This window comes from Mustelus asterias, chromosome 3 (genome assembly GCF_964213995.1).
Source record: "Mustelus asterias chromosome 3, sMusAst1.hap1.1, whole genome shotgun sequence".
Taxonomy (NCBI): Eukaryota; Metazoa; Chordata; class Chondrichthyes; order Carcharhiniformes; family Triakidae; genus Mustelus; species Mustelus asterias.
Genome location: NC_135803.1, coordinates 143219570 through 143242391, shown reverse-complemented (window position 1 = coordinate 143242391; position 22822 = coordinate 143219570). Strand labels below are relative to the sequence as shown.

At 47.5% G+C, this 22822-nt stretch overlaps 1 protein-coding gene across 4 annotated transcripts in view; it reads right to left on the bottom strand.

The window, feature by feature from the left end:
* The window catches only part of plxnb1b (plexin b1b), a 270085-nt gene that overhangs the window by 32625 nt on the left and 214638 nt on the right, over positions 1-22822 (bottom strand). For all 4 annotated transcript variants that reach the window (XM_078209833.1, XM_078209837.1, XM_078209834.1 and 1 more), the window contains 13 exons: positions 22304-22470; positions 19902-20053; positions 17627-17735; positions 16191-16327; positions 14500-14676; positions 12491-12674; positions 10288-10530; positions 8938-9114; positions 8583-8731; positions 7716-7816; positions 5040-5257; positions 3010-3188; positions 761-827 (listed from right to left, as the gene is read on the bottom strand). In XM_078209833.1, coding sequence (XP_078065959.1) covers positions 761-827; positions 3010-3188; positions 5040-5257; positions 7716-7816; positions 8583-8731; positions 8938-9114; positions 10288-10530; positions 12491-12674; positions 14500-14676; positions 16191-16327; positions 17627-17735; positions 19902-20053; positions 22304-22470 — 2060 coding nt within the window. The remainder of the gene's footprint in view (positions 1-760; positions 828-3009; positions 3189-5039; positions 5258-7715; positions 7817-8582; positions 8732-8937; positions 9115-10287; positions 10531-12490; positions 12675-14499; positions 14677-16190; positions 16328-17626; positions 17736-19901; positions 20054-22303; positions 22471-22822) is intronic.

Genomic DNA, 22822 nt, shown 5'->3' with positions numbered 1-22822 from the left:
AAATTCACACCGCTAGCATTCTGAGACTGGTCATGCTCAGTAAAGGGCAAACTGCACACCATACATCTATGGGGACAAAGTAGAAATGGTCGAGAGCTTCAAGTTTTTAGGTGTCCAGATCACCAACAACCAGTCCTGGTCCCCCCATGCTGACACTATAGTTATGAAAGCCCACCAACGCCTCTACTTTCTCAGAAAGCTAAGGAAATTTGGCATGTCAGCTACGACTCTCACCAACTTTTACAGATGCACCATAGGAAGCATTCTTTCCGGTTGTATCACAGCTTGGTATGGCTCCTGCTCTGTCCAAGGCCACAAGGAACTACAAAAGGTGGTGAATGTAGCCCAATCCATCACACAAACCAGCCTCCCATCCATTGACACTGTCTACACTTCCCGCTGCCTCGGCAAAGCAGCCAGCATAATCAAGGACCCTATGCATCCCGGACATTCTCTCTTCCACCTTCTTCCATTGGGAAGAAGAAACAAAGGCCTGAGGTCACGTACCAACCAACTCAAGAACAGCTTCTTCCCTGCTGCTGTCAGACTTTTGGATGGACCTATCTCGCATTAAGTTGATCTTTCTCTACACCCTAGCTATGACTGTAACACTATATTCTGCACTCTCTCCTTTCCTTCTCTATGAACGGTATGCTTTGTATAGCGCGCAAGAAACAATACTTTTCACTTTAGGCTAATACATGTGACAATAATAAATCCAAAATCAAATCATGGGTCTCCCGTTTAACTGGTTACCTACCCTGAGAAACGTGTACAGACAGATTGACATCCAATTCGTCAGCAGCTTCTCCACCACCGTTTCTGTCCTGGAACACAGGAAAATAACTTCCAATTTTAATTCAACACTTGTTAATTTTTTAAAAATCAAATTGCACATTACACGTTTTGTAGAGAAAGTTGGAGAGGCCAATTGTCATTATCAGCCATGATTGAATGGCAGACTGAACTCGATGGGTCGAATGGCCTAATCCTGCTCCTTTTTCTTATGAATTGTTGGAGAGCAATTGTCAGGCCTGCACTGAGAAGGAGAGTACGGTTATAGCTCAGGAAGATAGCTCTTGATTTGATTGCCATGATTTTACATCGAGAAAGTGGAATCTACGCATTGCCCCAGAGAGAGAAAAATCCGAGACCTGAGCTCTGTGAGCTAGATTATCAGACGGAGGCCATTTGGGTCATCGAATCTGACTAACTCTCTGTTAGAGCATCTTACCCAGACACCCCCCCCCCACCACTAACCCAGGCTAGTTTTCACCTCCCCTTCACAGAGTTGCTGAAGACAGGAACAGCATTTTCCCTCAGTGACCCATTGCATCTGTCCAAACGCAGAAGCATGTTTAGCAGCGCCTGTAAGGATGCATCTGGAACCTCTCCTGGACTTTCACAGAACACACACCATGGGAAGTCCAGCATTCCCAGGTGAAGGTATTCAGAGCAGGTGGTGGGCAGTTTCTGGCCTGGGGGCTACATGTGGCCCATCTGGGTTCTGCAGCCCACCAGACATTTTGCTGAACATTGCCCATGCGCAGACTTGCCACATTCCACTGGCTTCCACCCGTGTAGGTTTTTTCCTACTGTATTGACTGAAGTGATTCGCATATAAAGCAAGGGCGAGTGAAGTGAGGTGCGTGCTGATTGCTCACAACATTGACTGTGAGAGCCACGCGCTCCCTCTGTGTCCAAAGCGTAAATATTTCTTTTGTTCTCACCATTTGACGTTGATGAGAGTTCTATTAATATATAAATGGTTCAGTATTTTCGATAACTGGTTATGAAATATTCGGCATGTATTAAATGTATTTAATCTAATTCACGGTTAGTGAACAAGCCTGGTTTGGTGGCCCACTGGGATGAAGGCGGACAACTCTTGCTGCCCACTCACCAGCCTAGGTTGCCCATCACTGATTTGGTGGCATTAAAGATGGAATTCTGCTCGAGCATGGAATCTGAGGTTCATGGTCTCCACCCTGCTCCTGCCTTGCTAACTCAGTCATGTTCTCCTCACGACAATGAATCTCAACCCATCATGATCCCAACTGAGTTCAGCATGGACATAAAATCGAATCTGGATCCCTCCCTGTTTGTGCCACTTAGTACCAAATTGGATAGGACACCGACAGGTAAGCCATTAACCCTGGCAACGGCACCTTAACCTGGGTTCAATTCCCTTTAGCACTTTTGGCTTGTTTTTGTTATATGGCATCACCAGTTCCCCTTTCCAATGGGACACTTAGTTGGTAATGACTTTACAAAAAGCCACCGGGGAAGCCTTTAACTCTTTACAAGATGCCTGGTCAGAAACTGAAGTAAGGAGTTTAACAACACCAGGTTAAAGTCCAACAGGTTTATTTGGTAGCAAACGCCACTAGCTTTCAGAGCGCTGTTCCTTCGTCAGGTGAGTGGGAGATCTGCTCATAAACAGCAAACAGGGCATATAAAGACACAAACTCAATTTACAGAATAATGAATAATGATTGGAATGCGAGTCTTTACAGCTAATCAAGTCTTAAAGGTACAGACAATGTGAGTGGAGGGAGCATGAACACAGGTTAAAGAGATGTGTATTATCTCCAGACAGGACAGCCAGTGAGACTTTGCAAGTCCAGGCAAGTTGTGGGAGTTACAGATAGTGTGACATGAACCCAAGATCCCGGTTGAGGCCGTCCTCATGTGTGCGGAACCTGGCTATCAGTCTCTGCTCAGCGACTCTGCGCTGTCATGTGAGACTTGATTATTTGTAAAGATTCGCATTCCAATTCATTATTCTGTAAATTGAGTTTGTGCCTTTATATGCCCTGTTTGCTGTGTATGAGCAGATCTCCCACTCACCTGACGAAGGAGCAGCGCTCCGAAAGCCAGTGGCGTTTGCTACCAAATAAACCTGTTGGACTTTAACCTGCTGTTGTTAGACTCCTTACTGTGTTTACCCCAGTCCAACGCCGGCATCTCCACATCAGAAACTGAAGCCCAGGCTCAGTCGGTTCTTACCTGCGCAGCATGAGTTTGGGATTCTTGGCAACATTCTGCTCCACCAGATCGTTAAGCAGCGTTTTCAAGATATCTGTATAATATTCTAGCTTCCCATGCAACGAGACTGTCAACAGCGATGCCACGTAAGCACGATCTCGCGGTGAAAACATCCGCTGACTCTCCAGTGTGTGAATAAACTAATGCAGAGAGACATGAAAGATCCTTAAACAGGTTAAGACATAAAAACTTCTTTACTACCCATCAAAGGTACAATTTTGTCTTTTAAAAAGCATTTAGACAGTTACATGAGTAAGATGGGGGGATATGGGCCAAACACGGATAATTGGGACAAGCCTAGTGGTTAAAAAAAAGGGCGGCATGGACAAGTTGGGCCGAAGGGCCTGTTTCCATGCTGTAAACCTCTATGACTCCAAGTCTTCCCCAGTGATTCATCATGCCCGTCCAGATTTCTCTCTCAATTGGATAAGTAGCCCCGCCCAGCTCAGTCTCCATGACTACAGATAAACAAATGGACAGGAGGTGACTGGGTGCTCGCCTCGGATGGCGACCTATCCAGTATCAGAGGGGCTAGCTGGGAATTTTAGAAAATGTAAATTGGGCAATAAGTACTTTAAAAAACGGCTGTGTGCAGCTTGTATCACACAGGCATTTAAAAAAAAAATGCACCCTCCCCCTTAATGGGTGGCACGGGGTGGCAAAGTGGTTAGACTGCTGCCTCACAGCGCCAGGGACCCGGGTTTGATTCCCAGCTTGGGTCATTGTCTGTGCGGAGTTTGCTCATTCTCCCCGTGTCTGCGTGGGTTTCCTCCAGGTGCTCTGGTTTCCTTCCACAGTCCGCAAGATGTGCGGGTTAGGTGGAGCTGGGCTAAATTGACTCTAGTGTCAGGCGGACTAGCTAGAGTAAATGCACGGGGTTATGGAGATAGGGCCTGATGGGATTGCGGTCGGTGCAGACTCGATGGACAGAATGGCCTCCTTCCGCACTGTAGGATTGTAAGTCCAGTTTTATTGTGAGCTAAAGAAGCTGGCTTCACACCAAGCCAAACTGTCAGGAGTTCAGGTTTACTGCAGATACCTTCTTGCGTTCAGTCGTATCAGTTCTTATCTAATCAGTTGCAGCATCTCACTTTAATAGCAATCCACTCACATTACTCTGTATCCACTTGCACAATACCATAATTCAATATTGCAACAACAGCAGCCATTTTGTGATCGGCACTGGATATTCCTGACCTCTTCAATCTTTCTCAAGATGGACCAAGCAAAGACATGAAGAGATCAATTATAAATTAAAGAACGGCTCTTTCACAGTAAGGTGAATAAACAGAACTGCAATTATGATTGGACTTCACTTAATTCATGTACAACTTACAACACAAAATAAAGATGCCATTACTAATGGCTCCTGTCGCATTCCTGACTACCTATTCCAGATGAAACTCTTTCTCTTTGACAAAGCTGACTGCCTGCACAGCAATCTGTTTCAATAAACTCTCTCTGTCTGCCTTGATATTCCCATCATTGATATTCCCAGCCAGAAAAGGGATCAAAGGTTTTCCACACCAATGGGAGTGAGGTGTTACCTCAGCTTTCCAAACCTTTCCTGGAAAACTGGTCAAAAAATTCCAATGTGACAAAAACAGCAAGCTCCCTTTTCCCACCTCCGTGTACAGGCTGGCATTAAAAGTGGAGATATTTGGACACATAGCGTGCGATCTTACCGGTCATTCATGCCACGCTCCCGCGGCGGCGAGGTCAGAGAATTTGGCGCCCAGCCAAATCTCCGTTCACTGCAGCATGATGGGAAAATCCCGCCGGCGTGAACGGTCATAAGATTCCAGCCATTAAAATGTATTTGGAATGTCACTTGTTGCCTAGGCTAAGTCAGATTAAGATGGACAGAATGATGGACAAGTGGTTTTGCCTATTGAGGTGACTGTGCTGCTGTCTCTGTGTGGTGTGCAGATAGTGACATTGTCCGAATACTATTACGCTGACAGATTCGGAGGCAAAGTGTTCTTGTTTACCTTGGTGAGGAAAAGCTTGCTGTTCAATAAGTTTGAAAGCTGGACAAGCCCCTGTTCCACCGTCTGCCGTCGGGATTCAGGGACATCCAGATCCCGCTGCAGAGGTGACTCCCTGTGCCCTGGGAAAAAGATTCGTTCGGCGTAGGTCTTGTAATCCAGGAAAGGAATTCCAGTTCCAACCAGATCACTGGACAGATCCATCATTTCAGTCATGAGATCTGGTGAATTTCCAGAAGAGAAAAACATTTTCGTAGCAACTTAAAATCCAATCAAAGAGACATTCACTGAAATAAGTAAAATTTGTTCAATGCCAAATAAAATGCATCAGTATATTGAGCCTGGTGGAGTTCTTCGAAAATGTGACTAAACACATTGACGAAGGGAAAGCGGTAGATGTGGTTTATATGGATTTTAGCAAGGCGTTCGATAAGGTCCCCCATGCAAGGCTTCTAGAAAAAGTGAGAGGGCATGGGATCCAAGGGGCTGCTGCCTTGTGAATCCAGAACTGGCTTGCCCAAAGGAGGCAGAGAGTGTGTATAGATGGGTCTTTTTCTAATTGGAGGTCGGTCACCAGTGGAGTGCCCCAGGGATCTGTTCTGGGACCCTTGCTGTTTGTCATTTTCATAAATGACCTGGATGAGGAAGTGGAGGGATGGGTTGGTAAGTTTTCCGACGACACGAAGGTTGGTGGGGTTGTGGATAGTCTGGAGGGATGTCAGAAGTTACAGAGGGACATAGATAGGATGCAAGACTGGGCGGAGAAGTGGCAGATGGACTTCAACCCAGATAAATGCCTAGTGGTCCATTTTGGTAGGTCAAATGGGATGAAGGAGTACAATATAAATGGAAAGACTCTTAGTACTGTGGAGGATCAGAAGGACCTTGGGGTCTGGGTCCATAGGACTCTAAAATCGGCCCCGCAGGTGGAGGAGGTGGTTAAGAAGGCGTATGGTGTGCTGGCCTTTATCAATCGAGGGATTGAGTTTAGGAGTCCGGGGATAATAATCATAGAAACCCTACAGTGCAGAAGGAGGCCATTCGGCCCATCGAGTCTGCACCGACCACAATCCCACCCAGGCCCTACCCCCACATATTTTACCCGCTAATCCCTCTAACCTACGCATCCCAGGACTCTAAGGGGCAATTTTTTTTAACCTGGCCAATCAACCTAACCCGCACATCTTTGGACTGTGGGAGGAAACCGGAGCACCCAGAGGAAACCCACGCAGACACGAGGAGAATGTGCAAACTCCACACAGACAGTGACCCGAGCCAGGAATCGAACCCGGGAACCTGGAGCTGTGAAGCAGCAGTGCTAACCACTGTGCTACCGTGCCGCTACCGTGCAGCTATACAAGACCCTCGTCAGACCCCACTTGGAGTACTGTGCTCAGTTCTGGTTGCCTCATTACAGGAAGAATGTGGAAAAGATTGAAAGGGTGCAGAGGAGATTTACAAGGATGTTGCCTGGATTGAGTGGCATGCCTTATGAGGATAGGCTGAGGGAGCTCGGTCTTTTCTCCTTGGAGAGACGTAGGATGAGAGGAGACCTAATAGAGGTATATAAGATGTTGAGAGGCATAGATCGGGTGGACTCTCAGAGGCTTTTTCCCAGGGTGGAAATGGCTGCTACGAGAGGACACAGGTTTAAGGTGCTGGAGTATAGGTACAGGGGAAATGTTAGGGGGAAGTTTTTCACACAGAGGGTGGTGGGCGAGTGGAATCGGCTGCCGTCAGTGGTGGTGGAGGCAAACTCAATAGGGTCTTTTAAGAGACTCCTGGATGAGTACATGGGACTTAATAGGATGGAGGGTTATAGGTAGGCCTAAAAGGTAGGGATATGTTCGGCACAACTTGTGGGGCCGGAGGGCCTGTTTTGTGCTGTAGTTTTCTATGTTTCTATGTCTATGTTTCTATTGAAGTTATTCAATCCCTCTGCACTTAGAATAACATACACATCAAACACACGTGCACAAACACACACGCAGAAACTATGCACACACACCAAGCACGCACACGCCAAGCACGCACACGCCAAGCACGCACACGCCAAGCAAGCACACGCCAAGCACGCACATGCCAAGCACGCACACGCCAAGCACGCACACGCCAAGCACGCACACGCCAAGCACGCACACACCAAGCATGCACACACCAAGCACGCACACGCCAAGCACGCACACGCCAAGCACGCACACGCCAAGCACGCACACGCCAAGCACGCACACGCCAAGCACGCACACGCCAAGCACGCACATGCCAAGCACGCACACACCAAGCACGCACACACCAAGCACGCACACACCAAGCACGCACGTGCACAAATACACACATGCAGAAAATAATACACAAAACATCACACACACCAAACACGCTCGCACCAACACAAATGTACACAAACCCACACACGCAGAGAATGACACACGGAAATGATGCACACTCCCTTTTCCCACCTCCGTGTACAGGCTGGCATTAAAAGTGGAGATATTTGGACACATAGCATGTGATCTTACCGGCCATTCATGCCAAGCTCCCGCGGCGGTGAGGTCAGAGAATTTGGCGCCCAGCCAAATCTCCGTTCACTGCAGCATGATGGGAAAATCCCGCCAAACACACACAAACATACATGTGTGCACAAACACACGCACAAACACGCACCACACACAAATGGATTACCTGTGAACTCCTTCTTGCATCGATCACGGACACTGGTCTCCAGATTCTCCAGCTGAATCTGTACTTTCTTGTAATCCCGCAGCGCCTGTTTACTTTTCCGCCTGTCAGGCAGAGAGTAAGATGACATTATTCACAGGAAATGGTGCTTTGTGGATGTTCAATGAAATTACACCTCGGATCCAGTTGTCAGCTTCCATATTACTGCACCCACAAACCGGGATAACCTTCACTGGCTCTCAACCCCACAAATCAGTGGGAAATAATTTATCTCCTACAAACCATTCATTATTGAACCCCCAGCAATTCCTAACTCATTTCACATTGCACCCTTACAAACCAGAAAGACAGGGGGCAATGTGGAATACTGGCTTCCATTAGCTCTAACCATGAATTAGCCCATCCTTTGCTGCTTTTGAGTCCTCATGAATATTTTTGTTATTCATTCGTGGGGCATGGGCGTCGCTGGCTGGCCAGCATTTGCTGCCCATCCCTGGTTGCCCGAGGGCAGTTGAGAGTCAACCACATTGCTGTGGCTCTGGAGTCACATGTAGGCCAGACCAGGTAAGGACGACAGATTTCCTTCCCTAAAGGGCATTAGTGAACCAGATAGGTTTTTACGGCAATCGACAATGGTCATCGGTAGATTCTTAATTCCAGATATATTTTATTGAATTCAAATTCCACCATTTGGCATGACAGGATTCGAACTCGGTTCCCCAGAACATTAGCTGAGTTTCTGGATTAATAGTCTACTGATAATACCACTTGGCCATCGCCTCCCCCGACGAGGTGGACGATGATTGGTGGGTTTAAATAATTAGGTTGATCCTCGCAGCCTCGGTGAGGGGATTGTTAGCCGTTCCCTACCTGTAGATAAGCACAATGATCAGGACAATCAGTGCGACAATGGATGCTCCCACCCCAAGTCCAATCTGGGCCTCGATTGGGAAATTAGACGGACTCTCGGCATCGTATTGGATCTTTCCCAGCTCAAAGTTCAGCTTTCCCATTTGTACCTGGGGGAACAAGAACAAGAGAAATGAAGGAATGTGAGGCAGCAAGGTGGATCTTTGGGGTGGGATGGAGAGGGGGGGAACAATATAGTAAAGCGTGTACAAAAAGTAAGATTTTACAGTCAATTTTTGGCTCAAGGACTGCCCAGTAACATTCCGCATCAGCAGTCGCCTACACCGCACACAAAACGGAGGAACAGGTGACGTACAATAAATTCCGGCAACGTGTCCATGCTTTCACGCTTCCTCCTCCTCTGTGCGGGGGGTTGCTCCAGCGGGGGTTCACAGTACAGGTGATTGGCGGTCAGAGTTCTCACAACACAAATTCCCGCGCCCACCATTGCCACAACCTCCTCCTTGGTGATCGCGAGGTCCAGGTTTTCACCCTGCGGACAGAAGCCAAAAGGATATTAAGCACAGGTGGAATCGGGAAGGCAAGCCAGAGGGTCGGAGATGTAATCTGTTCATAGTGGATGAGAGAGAGGGACAACGTCAGGTCACAGTGGGGTACTAGAAGAGGAACACATTATTTGTGGATGGAGTGCCAAGCATGTTGGCATCATGCAGGGAACGAAATATTGTCTGACCCTGTTTCTGAGAGGGGAATAACGTCAGATCTATTGGATGCTTCCTCTTGTGGGACATTCTAGGATGAGAGGTCACAGCCTTAGGATAAGGGGTAGCAAATTTAAAACAGAGTTGAGGAGAAACTACTTCTCCCAAAGGGTTGTGAATCTGTGGAATTCGCTACCCCAAAGTGCGGTGGATGCTGGGACAGTGAGTAAATTTAAGGAGGAGTTAAGACAGATTTTTAATTGGTAATGGGTTGAAGGATTATGGGGAGAAGACAGGAAAATGGGGTTGAGGAGCATATCAGCCATGATCGAATGGCGGAGCAGATTTGATGGGCACAAATGTAGTTACAAGAAATATAGGTTTAGTACTATTGCTGCCAAGATTTATTTTATTCATTCATGGGGTGTGAACATTGCTGGCATGGCAATCATTCATTGCCCATCCTCTAATTGCCCTGAGGTGGTGGTGAGTCACCCTGAACCGCGCGCAGTCCATGTGGTGTAGGTACACCCACAATGCTGATAGGGAGGGAGTTCTAGAATTTTGATTCAGTGACAGTGAAGGAACGGCGAGATAGTTCCAAGTCACCAGGATGATGAGTGACTTGGAGGACAACTAGCAAGATGGGGTCAGGTCCATGCATCTGCTGCCGTTGTCCTTCTAGGTAGTGGAGTTTGCAGCTTTGGAAGCTGCTGTTGAAGGAGCCTTGGTGAGCGCACACTAAATTCTCCCTCAGTGTACCCAAACTGGCACCAGAGTGTGGCGACTAGGGGATTTTCACAGTAACTTCATTGCAGTGTTATCGTAAGCCTCCTTGTGACACTAATAAGTGAACATAAAACTCCTGACTTGTGCCTCGGAAAGGGGGAGTCAGGACGTGAGTAATTTACCAGAGATTACCCAGCTCTGACCCAAGATAATCTCACTGCTATTATACATCAAAATAAATTTGAAAGAAAAGTCACTTTGGAGAATCACCGTACCTCAACTGATAGGACACTGCCCGGTTTGTGCCTGTAGGGTTTGGAAGGGTCTTCCGCATTCAGAGGTTTCAGGATAGGATCAGGCTTGTACGTGAACTTTGTCGGACTAATCTCATTGAAATCGAAGCACAGGTTATCCATGACAAAGTGCACAGAGATGATGGCATTGCTGACAGGGACTTCGATCGATGGCGTTTTACAAGTCATGAAGGAAGAGTTGTTCACCTGACAGAACTCAATGAACTGAAAACATTTGGGGGGAGAAGGGAGGAAAGAAAAATGAGAATAATGTCATTATATCTCAGGAAGTCAGGTACTCAAACATTCTAACAACTTGGATTTATATAGTGTAGTGTCTTCAACATAGCAAAACACCCAAGCTGCTTCATATGTGTTATCAGGGAGAGAGCTTGATAGGGAAACACTAAGTAGTCTCACAACACCAGGTTAAAGTCCAACAGGTTTAATTGGAATCACAAGCTTTCGGGGTGCAGCACCTTCATCAGGTGAGCAGGGCTCCTTCGCCAAGGAGCAGCGCTCCGAAAGCTCGTGATTCCAAATAAATCTGTTGGTCTTTAACCTGGTGTTGTGCGACTTCTTACTGTGCCCACTCCAGTCCAATGCCGGCATCTCCACATCTTGATAGGGAAAGAGCTGGAAGGCCCCAGGTATCCAGAACATATTGAGATCATAGAATAGAATCCCTACAGTGCAGAAGGAGGCCATCTGGCCCATCGAGCCTGCACTGACAACAATCCCACCCAGGCCCCATCCCTGTAACCCCCTGTATTTACCCCGCTCATCCCCTGACACTAAAGAGGCGATTTAGCAGGACCAATCAACCTAATCTGCACATCTTTGGAGTGCGGGAGGAAACCGGAGCCACCGGAGGAATCCCACGCAGACACGGGGAGAATGTCTAGACTCCGCACAGACAGTCACCCGAGGCAGGAATTGAACCTGGGTCCCTAGCGCTGTGAGGCTGCAGGGCTAACCGCTGTGCCACCCAAGATTTCACAGATTCATTCAGCCAATGGTAACCCGTTCCCAATCACATGAAAACAATTTATCCTTTGTTGATGAAAATTATCAAGGGAGTGGGGGCAGTGGTTATTTAATATTCAGAAGCAATGTTGCTGACAACATTAACACGTGACTCTGAAGTCGTTATGTCGAGATCAGATAGGCAAAGTAGATAATGGAAACACCAGGTAAAATATCGTGGCATCAAAATTAAACCTTTCATTTGCTCTTCAGCCAACATGACATAAGCTGGTAAATTAACATTGCCGCTGCCCTGGATGCCTTAATCTCACCCGCGGCACCAATGGTTGCAGTTGGCTGACTGAAGAAAATCAACAATTTCAGCTGTGCAATCAGAGTGGGGAGGTTTCACAAGTCACGTTCAAAGAAAAATTAAAAGCAATCCCTTCTTAGTTTTGAGCCTTGCAGCGGGGTCGTATCCATCCCATTGTTCTCATCACTCTGCTGACTAAACCTCTGGGTTTGGTGGGAGAGTGGACTGTTACTCCACGGACTCTGTGCTGCATTGTGTCCAGCTCAAAGACAATGTGGCTCTCCAGACAGACTACGGGCTGGCTGGCACTCAGACCTGTCTCTGGTGTCTAACCTGACCTGACCGCCAATTAGGTTTCCCCATCAAGATTGATCTAAGTTTTCCTGCGGAGGGTGATTGTCTTAATCTGGGTTTCCTGGGCTTGGCACGGCGGCACAGTGGTTCGTACTGCTGCCTCACAACGCCAGGGACCCGGGTTCGATTCCCCATGGGTCACTGTCTGTGTGGAGTCTGCACGTTTTCCCCGTGTCTGCGTGGGTTTCCTCTGGGTGCTCCAGTTTCCTCCCACAGTCCGAAAGACGTGCTGGTTAGGTGCATTGGCCATGCTAAATTCTCCCTCAGTGCACCTGAACAGGCATGTGGTGACTCGGGGATTTTCACAGTAACTTCATTTCAGTGTTAATGTAAGCCTAGTTGTGACGTTAAGTTAAAATTTATTTATGATCACAAGTAGGCTTACATTAACACTGCAATGATGTTACTGTAAAAATAAATAAATGTTAAACTTTCTCTGTGGAAAGTGATCGCCTTAATCCAGGTTGAATGCCTACCTGAATCCAGAAATCTCCATTGAACTGAACATGTTGGTTATTCTACACCATTCTACACAAAAGCTGCTTCTCCTACCTTGTGTTGACTCCTCTCAGTGCAGCTGCTGTCCTTTATCATTCTGCGTTTCCTCTCTCTCCCCCAGTGCCGCAGTGTGGACAGCGATCTCCGCCATCGTTCCTTTGGGATTAACTGGACCATCATCTGAGGTGTCTGCACAGCATCCAGGTTTTGCCCGTATACACTGATCACTCTCCCTCCACTGAAACAGGTCACAGAGCAGGTAGTCAGCCTCAGTCACACCGACGGCGGGATTTTCCAGCCGCGCCAAGACCGGAAAATCCTGCCCGAGGTCAACGAACCTTTACACGGTCTGTATCCAGCCCGCTAAAATTCCCGTGGCGGGCAGGATGGGAAAATTCCACCCAGCAAGTTTCCTCAAGTGTTTCTCACTAATAACTGTCCCCATCAATTTGTGTTCCTTTCTAGGTTTACTAGTTCATTACTTTCCACTCATTATCCTTGCAGTATGTTCCTCATGACATACTCTACATACTTGGGATACCACAGACATACTCCCTTCCACCTTCTTCCGTCGGGAAAAAGATACAAAAGTCTGAGCATACGTATCAGACCAGAGTTTGTGCTGTGGGTGCTGGAGGAGACACTCACCCTCAGATTTAGGACTGTGGGTGGTAGAGGGTGCCAGAAACACAAACACAAACCCCAGTGGCACAACTGGTAAAAGGAGACTGATACACATTCCAAAAAGTGATTGTCTTCAACTGGTAGCCATAAGACCAAAGGAGTAGAATTAGGCCACTCGGCCCATCGAGTCTGCTCCGCCATTCAATCATGGCTGATATTTTTCTCATCCCCATTCTCCTGCCTTTTCCCCATAACCCCTGACCCCCCTATTAATTAAGAACTTATCTATCTCTGTCTTAAAGACACTCAATGACCTGGCCTCCTCTGCTGCAAAGAGTTCCACAGATTCACACTCTCTGGCTGAAGAAATTCCACCTCATCTCTGTTTTAAAGGATCGTCCCTTCAGCCTGAGTTTGTGCCCTCTGGTTCTAGTTTTTCTTACTAGTGGAAACATCCTCTCCACGTCCACTCTATCCAGGCCTCACAGTATCCTGTAAGTTTCAATCAGATCCCCCCCTCATCCTTCTAAACTCCAACGAGTACAGACTCAGAGTCCACGACCGTTCCCCATACGAGTCAGTAGATATTATTTGTTTACTTGCACTGCATCAAGTGTTCCAAATATAAATAATAATGTTGGGCCAGGGTTAAGTAACGATAGTGCTGTAGCATCAACTAATCTGCACTCTGTGGGCGGGATTTTACCCCACTTGTCCTGAAACCGGAAAATCCCGCCAGAGTCAACAGCCCTTCCCATTGTCCGCCCCTCACCCGCTCCGATTCCCGTGGCGGCCAGGGCGGTAAAATTCCGGCCTGTGCATCAGTCTCAAACTCCCCCTCCCAGGTCAGATATACGATAGCAATACAGAACAAGTCTCGTCCACTCTGCCCAATGATGCGGCTTGCCCAGGAACGACAGCTCTTACAAGACGCAAATGGATGTTCTAACGCTGGAGCCAAGGTGGAGTCTCCACCATGCATCAAAAAACAGACTAACAGAACAGCTGCCTGCACCTCGAGACTCCGCATCAGGATAGAGTGGAGAATTGCAAAGCTGCTTCACTGTGAGGCCCGACGCCCCGTTCGCCCACAGCGCACCAAGCTAACATATTGGCCGTCCTTGCAGCCTAACTGGGATGACTTAATACCAATCTGTGGAGATCGAGGACCAGCTTTGGGCTGAGGATTGATATCCGTGAGGAACTAAAAAGCATTTGATTTGGGAGCAGCTAACCGACAAAGGAGACTTTGTTGGTGTCCACATCGGCCGGTAGAAGCCAAAAACAGGATTGGATTTCAGGGTGGGATCAGATCATGTTCCTGAGGTGAAAGTGCAGCACTTCACACCCTCTGCGTTGCCAGTTCCCCTTTCAGGAAATATATACCTCTGGACCCAAATCTTTCTTTTTCTTTGTCTAATAAGTTAAAGCCATCTTACCCCAAGAAACTCTTGTCCGGATGCACAATGGTGATGTTTGGATCTTCTATGTAACTGAAGAAGACAGCTTTCAGTCTCTTGTGAGTATGACCATACCTGACTGTGACAGGCAGGTCACCTGTCTGGTTGCTCGGGGCAGTGAGACACTGAACCTGGTGATCCTCGATATCAGCAGAACTGTCCGGGGAATAAAAATAATTGTCAATCTTAACCAGAAGTATCTGTTTCTAGGCTTAAAGTTTAAATTTAAAGTATCAAAGATTTTAAAGTTTAAAAGTTTGTTTATTTATTCATGTCACAAGTAGGCTTACATTAACACTGCAATGAAGTTACTGTGAAAATCCCCTAGTCGCCACACTCTGGCGCCTGTTCGGGTACACTGAGAGAGAATTTAGCACGGCCAATGCACCTAACCAGCACGTCTTTCGGACTGTGGGAGGAAACCGGAGGAGACCCACGCAGACACGGGGAGAATGTGCAGACTCCGCACAGTGACCCATGCCGGGAATCGAACATGGGTCCCTGGGCTGTGAGGCAGTAGTGCTATAATCAAGGATCCCACACATCCCGGACATTCTCGCTTTCACTTTCTTCCATCAGGAAAAAGATACAAAAGATACTTTTCACTGTAAACCAATGCATGTGACAATTTATTTGCAGTCTTACTCGCTCCACACTCCAAATGACAACTGCCCTCTCAGGGTGGTCTCCGGGCAGATCACCCCACAACCCCTCCCTTAAAGGGGCTACGCCCTCAACATACATGACAGACTGGGTTCCTGCTCCTGAGCGATAGTCACTGATCTCCGCTGGATGGGGATACCGGGAGAGACTGGAGGCTGAATCAGCAGGGTGGTCTTCAAAGATTCAGTAAACTGCTATCAGTCATCGGCAAATCAAAAACAGACACTTTAATGTGGCACTGTGACAGGCAACAATTACCACTCAAAACAGGAGAGGATGGGAGGAGAGTTCTCTCACAAACATCCTAATTGTCAACTTATGTTCCTGTTGTCTAATCCTCTATATGCTTAGAATAAACCAGCATTTCAGGGCGGCACAGTGGTTAGCACTGCTGCCTCACAGCTCCAGGGACCTGGGTTTGATTCCTGGCTCGGGTCACTATTCTCCCTGTGTCTGCGTGGGTTTCCTTCCACAGTCCAAAGATGTGCGGGTCAGGTGCATTGGTTATGCTAAATTGCCCCTTCGTGTCCTGGGATGCGTCGGTGCAGTGGGATTAGCGGGGTAAATATGTGGGGTTACGGGGATAGGGCCTGGGTGGGATTGTTGTCGGTGCAGGCTCGATGGGCCAAATGGCCTCCTTCTGCACTGTAGGGTTTCTATTATTCAGTATTATACATTATTTTCTCCATTAAACAGATAATCCTTTCCTCTCTCTTCATTTTCTTTTCATTATAGACTATTGATAACTCCGGGGTAAGAATGGTGGGTTTCTTCTCCATCTGGGTGACAATTCTGCTCAATAATGTGTGAATTGAGCCCAAAGTGAGAGTTTCCCAATAACGTGACCTCGCTCGCAATGAGAGAAGTTTTGAACATCAGAAGCCCACCTCGGGACCAGTTCCAGGTTCAAGCCCGCGTCTTCTTCCAGCAGACAGGGCCAGCACCTCATTGTCCTTGCGCTAAAGTTCTGGAAGGATTCCCAGCTGCCCTAGGATAAGTACACTTACATGAGGCAGGGGAGGTCGCCAACAAACACCTTGATGTCATTTGGTCCGCCAGTCAGCAACTTGACACCGTGGAGTGTGAGAGATGTCCCTCCCGCTTTGGGGCCGTGTGATGGCGAGATAGAGTCCAGCACTGGGTCCTGGAGGAGAAAGAAATCAAACACTCAATGCCTTGTGAAACAGGCCCAGGCACTGGCTGAATAGAATAGAATAATAGAATAGAATACCTATAGTGCAGAAAGAAGCCATTTGGCCCATCGAGCCTGCACCGACAACAATCCCACCCAGGCCCTATCCCCGTAACCCCAGGTATTTACCCTGCTAATCCCTCTGACACCAAGGGCCAATTTAGCATGGCCAATCAACCTAACCCGCACATCTTTGGAGTGTGGGAGGAAACTGGAACACTCGGAGGAAACCCACGCAGACACGGGGGAAAAAGTGCAAACTCCACACAGTAACCCGAGGCCGGAATCAAACCCGAGTCCCTGGCCCTGTGAGGCAGCAGTGCTAACCACTGTGCCACCGTGAAACCTTCCAATAATCGGTGAAATATTCTGAGGTGCACAACTTCACTTTAGTGCAGGGGAATGAAAATCAAACTGATCTGGGCTCCGGGTGAAATGTGCAGGAGTAGTAGATTCTAATTCAGTCTGGGCTTTCTTCACACTGAATCTTACTAGTTTAAAATGGAATGTGTTTGGCAGATGTGTAATAATGGCCTCATCTCCAGACCAGGCTGATGTGCTGAGCGCCCTGGGTTCGTAGCCATGGGTCTTCCTGAAGTTGATGCTGTATTTGCTGGGACTGTACATCGAAGTTTCGCTCAGACTGACACTGCATTTAGCCAAGCGGACACACAGGCCACGGTGCGTTTTCTCATGGCAGAGGTGGCTTGTCATTGATCACCGGTGGCATAGAATATAGAATCCTACAGGGCAGACGGAGGCCATTCGGCCCATCGAGTCTGCACCGGCCACAATCCCACCCAGACCCTATCCCCATAATCCCATGCACATATATCCTAGCTAGTCCCCCTGACACTACAGTCAACTTAGCCTGGCCAATCCACCTAACCTGCACATCTTTGGATCTTCCTGTCCCGCTGCTGTCTACGGCGTTTTGCATGGCTTGCCCGTCCCACTGCTGGGGAACCCACCCAGCAGTGAAGGGGGGCGGGAATCACCTTTGGTGGGAGCGGAAGATCCCCCTGGTGGGGAGGGCTGGAAAATCCCACCCTGGACCTTAGGCGTGGCTCTACCCAGGGCTGGTGGTACAGCTGCTGGCTTGGAGGTGTAGACTGCAGCAGCACACAGTCATACACTGCTGCTCCCATCTCAAACCTTCTTTCACTTCAGAAACACAGAACCACCCCCCCTTCCCCCCAAGCATTCAAATATTTGAAATAAAAAGACAAACTCAATGAGTTTCAGACCGACCTGATAGGTGAAAAGCTGTGTGGAGCTGCTGCTCCCTCCATTCGCTACTTCGACTGTGACCTGGCCTGATACTTCCTCGTCACCACTGGCTGTTGTGTTGCACACGATCCTACAGGAGGAAGCTCATCACCATTAGCTGCAGTCTGGGTGGTCAGTGTGAATGCATAACCAGCACAGATTGGATTACAGGACCCGGGAGGGAATGGTGTCGCATCACTGAAGACCAACAACATCGTCCAAACATACCGCACAAGCATTTTTAACCACACACTTGATTCAACTATCAATTCTTGGCAATTGGACTGAAGTAATAGCAGATGTTATCCTGCCACTGAGTAATCTGAACCAAACAACCATCCTGTCCAAATTAAAGTTACGGTGCATTGATACTCTGGTGCTTTGTACTACTGTGCTGGCCTCGATACAAACACAAAACAGGAGTCAGCTACTCAAGCCTGTTCTGCTGCTTGATTAGAACGTGGCTAATCTTTAGCCCATCTCCATTTACCCATCTTGGCTCCATGTCTTGTGATAACCATATTTAATAAAATCAATATCAGCCAGGATACTGGGGAAGGCTCTGTTTGGAGTGGAATCTTTTACACTGGCCTGAAGGGGTGTACTGGGCCACCCTCCAACGCCTCGGCCAAAAGGTGACGCCTCTGACAGTGCAGCATTCCCTCAGCACTGCACTGGCAGTGTCAGCCTGGGTTTTGTGCTCAAGTCTCTGCAGCCGTGGCTAATAAGTAGTGCCTCTGGTTTACAGTCACAGTATAAGCCACATACTACATATTTTAAGGGTGGCTCAGTGGCACAGCGGTTAGCACTGCTGCCTCACAGCACCAGGGACCCAGGTTCGATTCCCGGCTTGGGTCACTGTCTGTGTGGAGTTTGCACATTCTCTTCGTGTCTGCATGAGTTTCCTCCGGGTGCTCCAGTTTCCTCCCACAGTACAAAAGAAGTGCTGGTTAGGTGCATTGGCCATGCTAAATTCTCCCTCAGTGTACCCGGACAGGTGCTGGAGTGTGGCGACTAGGGGATTTTCATAGTAACTTCATTGCAGTGTTAATGTAAGCCTACTTGTGACACTAATAAACTTTAACTTTATTTTTTAGAATCACAGATTAGTGCTGGACAGGGGAATGCCATTCAGCCCATCAAGTTTGCACTGGCTCTTTCAAAAGGCAATTCAGTTAGTCCCACTCCCCGACATTTTCCCAAACCTATGAAATTGTTTTCTTCTCCTTCAAGTACTTATCCAATTCTGTTTGGGAAAACGACTGTTGAAGCCATGCCTTTTTGTTGTTGACCCTTCAGCCATTGGAAACAATTTACTCTTTTCATTTTCACAGTAACTTCATTGCCGTGTTAATTTAAGCCTACTTGTGACACTAATCAATCAACAAATAAATAATTTTAAACCTCTACACCAAATCTCCTCTTAGCCTTCTCTGCTGCAAGAAAAACCATCCCAGCTGCGCTCTGGGGGGTTTCAACCTGTGCCTTGGGGACTGAATTCAGCCAAGCTAACTGGAAAAGCCACACACAGTGACCTTGGATAGAAAACCCCGTGGGTTCTGATAAAAACAAAATACTGCGGATGCTGGAATCAGAAACAAAAAACAGAAAATGCTGGAAAATCTCAGCAGGCGTGACAGCCTCTGTGGAGAGAGGATCAGGTCTGGATGAGCCTTCGTCAGAGCTCTGGCTCGAAACGTTGACTCTATTCTCTCTCCACAAATGCTGTCAGACTTGCAGAGATTTTCCAGCATTTCCTGCGGGTTCTGAATTGAGCCCGCTAACCTCTCATTTTCAAATTCCTTCCAGATTGCTGCACCACCCTGAACTAGGAGTGCCAAAATCCAAACATTGTTCTGATGTTTCAAAGCAGTGACACAACCCAGAATAAACGAGTACCAGCGTAACAAAGTGGAAATTATTAAATTGTACACATTGATCTGGATGAGCTGCAACCTCCACATAGGGCCTGATGTGTGTACCAGGGAGAGAATGTTTTGCACCCATTGGGTGTGGGGACATGGCCAGTGTTGATAATGAAAGGCGTGCTTTAGAAGTTAACAGGAATTCGTGAGGATCAAGAAACTGGTGTAATTTCACTGAGCCTCATGACTCACACACACACCAAACACACGCCAAACACAGATCAAACACACGCCAAACACATGCCATGCACAAACACGCGCCAAACACATACACGCACCCACGAGGGTTTCCGAAGACTCAGGTAGTTGAAGATCTTCATCAAGTCACTAACCTGGTGGAGACCTCGTACTTCAGAAGAACAGCCTGGCAGGGGAAGCCTGCCACTGTTACCATGTTCTGGATGTCCTCGAACCGCTGGCCCAAGTTTGAACCAGTGATGGTGACCATAGTCCCACCTTCCCTCAGTCCTGAAACTGGGTTAATCTGGGAAAGAGAATAATCCGTGTGAGCAGACGCAAGCGTCCTGTGTAATCATGTATCCGCACTGGAGGAAGTGGGAGGAATGGGGAGTAACCATTGAAAGGGAGAAGGCATTAATGCACAATGTTGTAAAATATACATGGTGTACTTTTTTCAGGATTCAATTGAAAAAAATAATGGAAAACAAAAAGACATAGGGATAAGTTTGTGTTTCATTTCTCTCTATGTTTTTCCCTTCTCTTTCCCCGAGAGGCACATCCTTGCCCGAATGCACTTTCTCCAGTTCAGAAATGTCTCCACTAATTCACCCTAAGGATCCTGGACAGAGCATGATATTCACGTCTATACAGGCATCACAGTGAGCTGATCCTACATGAGGAATATGGAAGCACAGTGACATGTTACAGGACGAGCAATCCAGAGGCCTAGACTTATGCTTCAAAGACACGGGCTCAAATCCCACTGGGGTAACTGGGAGAAAAGTTTAATGTCAATTAACCAATAAGTCAGGAATAAAATGTTAGCTTCATTAGTAGTTTTAAAAGATTATTTATTGTTGTCACGAGTAGGCTTATATTAACACTGCAGTGAAGTTACTGTGAAAATCCCCTAGTCGCCACCAGCACCTGTTCACAGAGGGAGAATTTAGCATGGCCAATGCACCTAACCTGCACATCTTTCGGACTGTGTGAGGAAACCAGAGCACCCGGAGGAAACCCACGCAGACAAGGGGAGAACGTGCAGACTCCGCACAGACAGTGACCCAAGCCAGGAATTGAACCCGGGTCCCTTGCACTGTGAGGCAGTAGTACTAACCACTGTGCCACCATGTCCCCGCTTTTATGCCAATCTGGTAGTTTTATGGTCACCATTACTGGTAACAGCTTTTTATTCCAATTTAATTAATTAATTGAATTTAGACTCTGCTGGAATTTGATTAATAATATAATCACAATGCGGCTCCAACAGGATTGGATGCTGCAGTTCTGGCTGTACAAGCCTCAACTCGCACGCATTTTTAAACATATCCACTCATCTAGTTTCTGTTTTTCTGTCATTCTTTCATCGTATCCAGCATTTGCTCCTCTTCCCTATTTGCCCTTGAACTGAGGGGCTTGCTAGGCCTTTTCAGAGAGCATTTACATTGCTGAGGTCACATGTAGGCCAGATCAAGTTAAGGCCCCTAAGGTTCATCAGTGAACAGATAGGTTTCTACAACAACTGATGATAGTTGTCATGGTCACCGTTATGGAGCCTGATTTTGTAATTCCAGAATTATCCATTGCGTCCAAATTCCACCAGCTGCCATGGTTGGAATTCAACCCAAGGGCCCCCAGAGCCTGGGCCTCTAGTCCAGTGATGTTATCATTACACCACCAAAAAATACTGAAGTCATGTACCAACAGCCTCAAGAACAGCTTCTTCCTTGCTGCCATCAGACATTTAAATGGCTCTATCATATATTAAGCTGATCTTTCTCTTCACCCCACGTGTAACTGCAACGCACTATTCCCCACCCTATCCTTTCCTTCTCTCCTGTGTACTGGGAGTACGGTGGCACAGTGGTTAGCACTGCTGCCTCACAGCGCCAAGGACCCAGGTTCAATCCTCGGCTTGGGTCACTGTCTGTGTGGAGTCTGCATGTTCTCCCTGCATCTGCCTGGGTTTCCTCCGGGTGCTCCAGTTTCCTCCCTCAGTACGAAAGACGTGCTGGTTAGAATCTTAGAAACCCTACAGCACAGAAAGAGGCCATTCGGCCCATCGAGTCTGCACCGACCACAATCCCACCCAGGCCCTACCCCCATACCTCTACATATTTTACCCACTAATCCCTCTAACCTACGCATCTCAGGACACTAAGGGCAATTTTAGCATGGCCAATCAACCTAACCCGCACATCTTTGGACTGTGGGAGGAAACCGGAGCACCCGGAGGAAACCCACGCAGACACGAGGAGAATGTGCAAACTCCACACAGTGCTAAATTCTCCCTCAGTGTACCCGAACAAGCACTGGAGTGTGGCAACTAGGGGATTTTCACAGTAACTTCATTGTAGTGTTAATGTAAGCCTACTTGTGACAATAATAAATAAACTTTACTCTATGAATGGTATGTTTTGCCTGTACAGTGTGCAAGAAACGATACTTTTCACTGTATCCCATCACACATAACAGTAATTAATCAAATCAAATCAAATAACATCTTGCTCTGGCTAATTTACTAGCTCCCGCTTCTTAGACCCAAATAACTCACCGAGTGAATAACTGGCGCTGGGCAGGTCTGTTCCACACCGTCCACACACAACTCTCTGTACACGCAGCTGGGTTCTCCTCCCCCACACCACACGCACGCGTACTTGGTGTCTGCAGTCTGACAGCGGCTGCAGTCAGTTCGATCCACGGAACAGTTATACAGAGTAACTGTGCAGAGGCAGCAAGAATCCATTATCATTTTCACACAATTGCTCTTAAGAATCAGAGTGCTCATTCCCCAGTATTGGAGATAGCGACTACTCTAAGATCTGACAGTACAACAGTTACTACACTTCATAAGATGTATAAGATGTTGAGAGGTATTGATAGAGTGGATTTTCAGAGGCTTTTACCCAGGGCTGAAATGGTTGTCACGAGAGGCCACAGGTTTAGGGTGCTGGGGAGTAGGTATAGAGGAGATGTTAGGGGTAAGTTTTTCACTCAGAGGGTGGTGGGTGCATGGAATCGGCTGCCGGTAGTGGTGGTGGAAGCGGATTCGATTGAGTCTTTTAAGAGACTT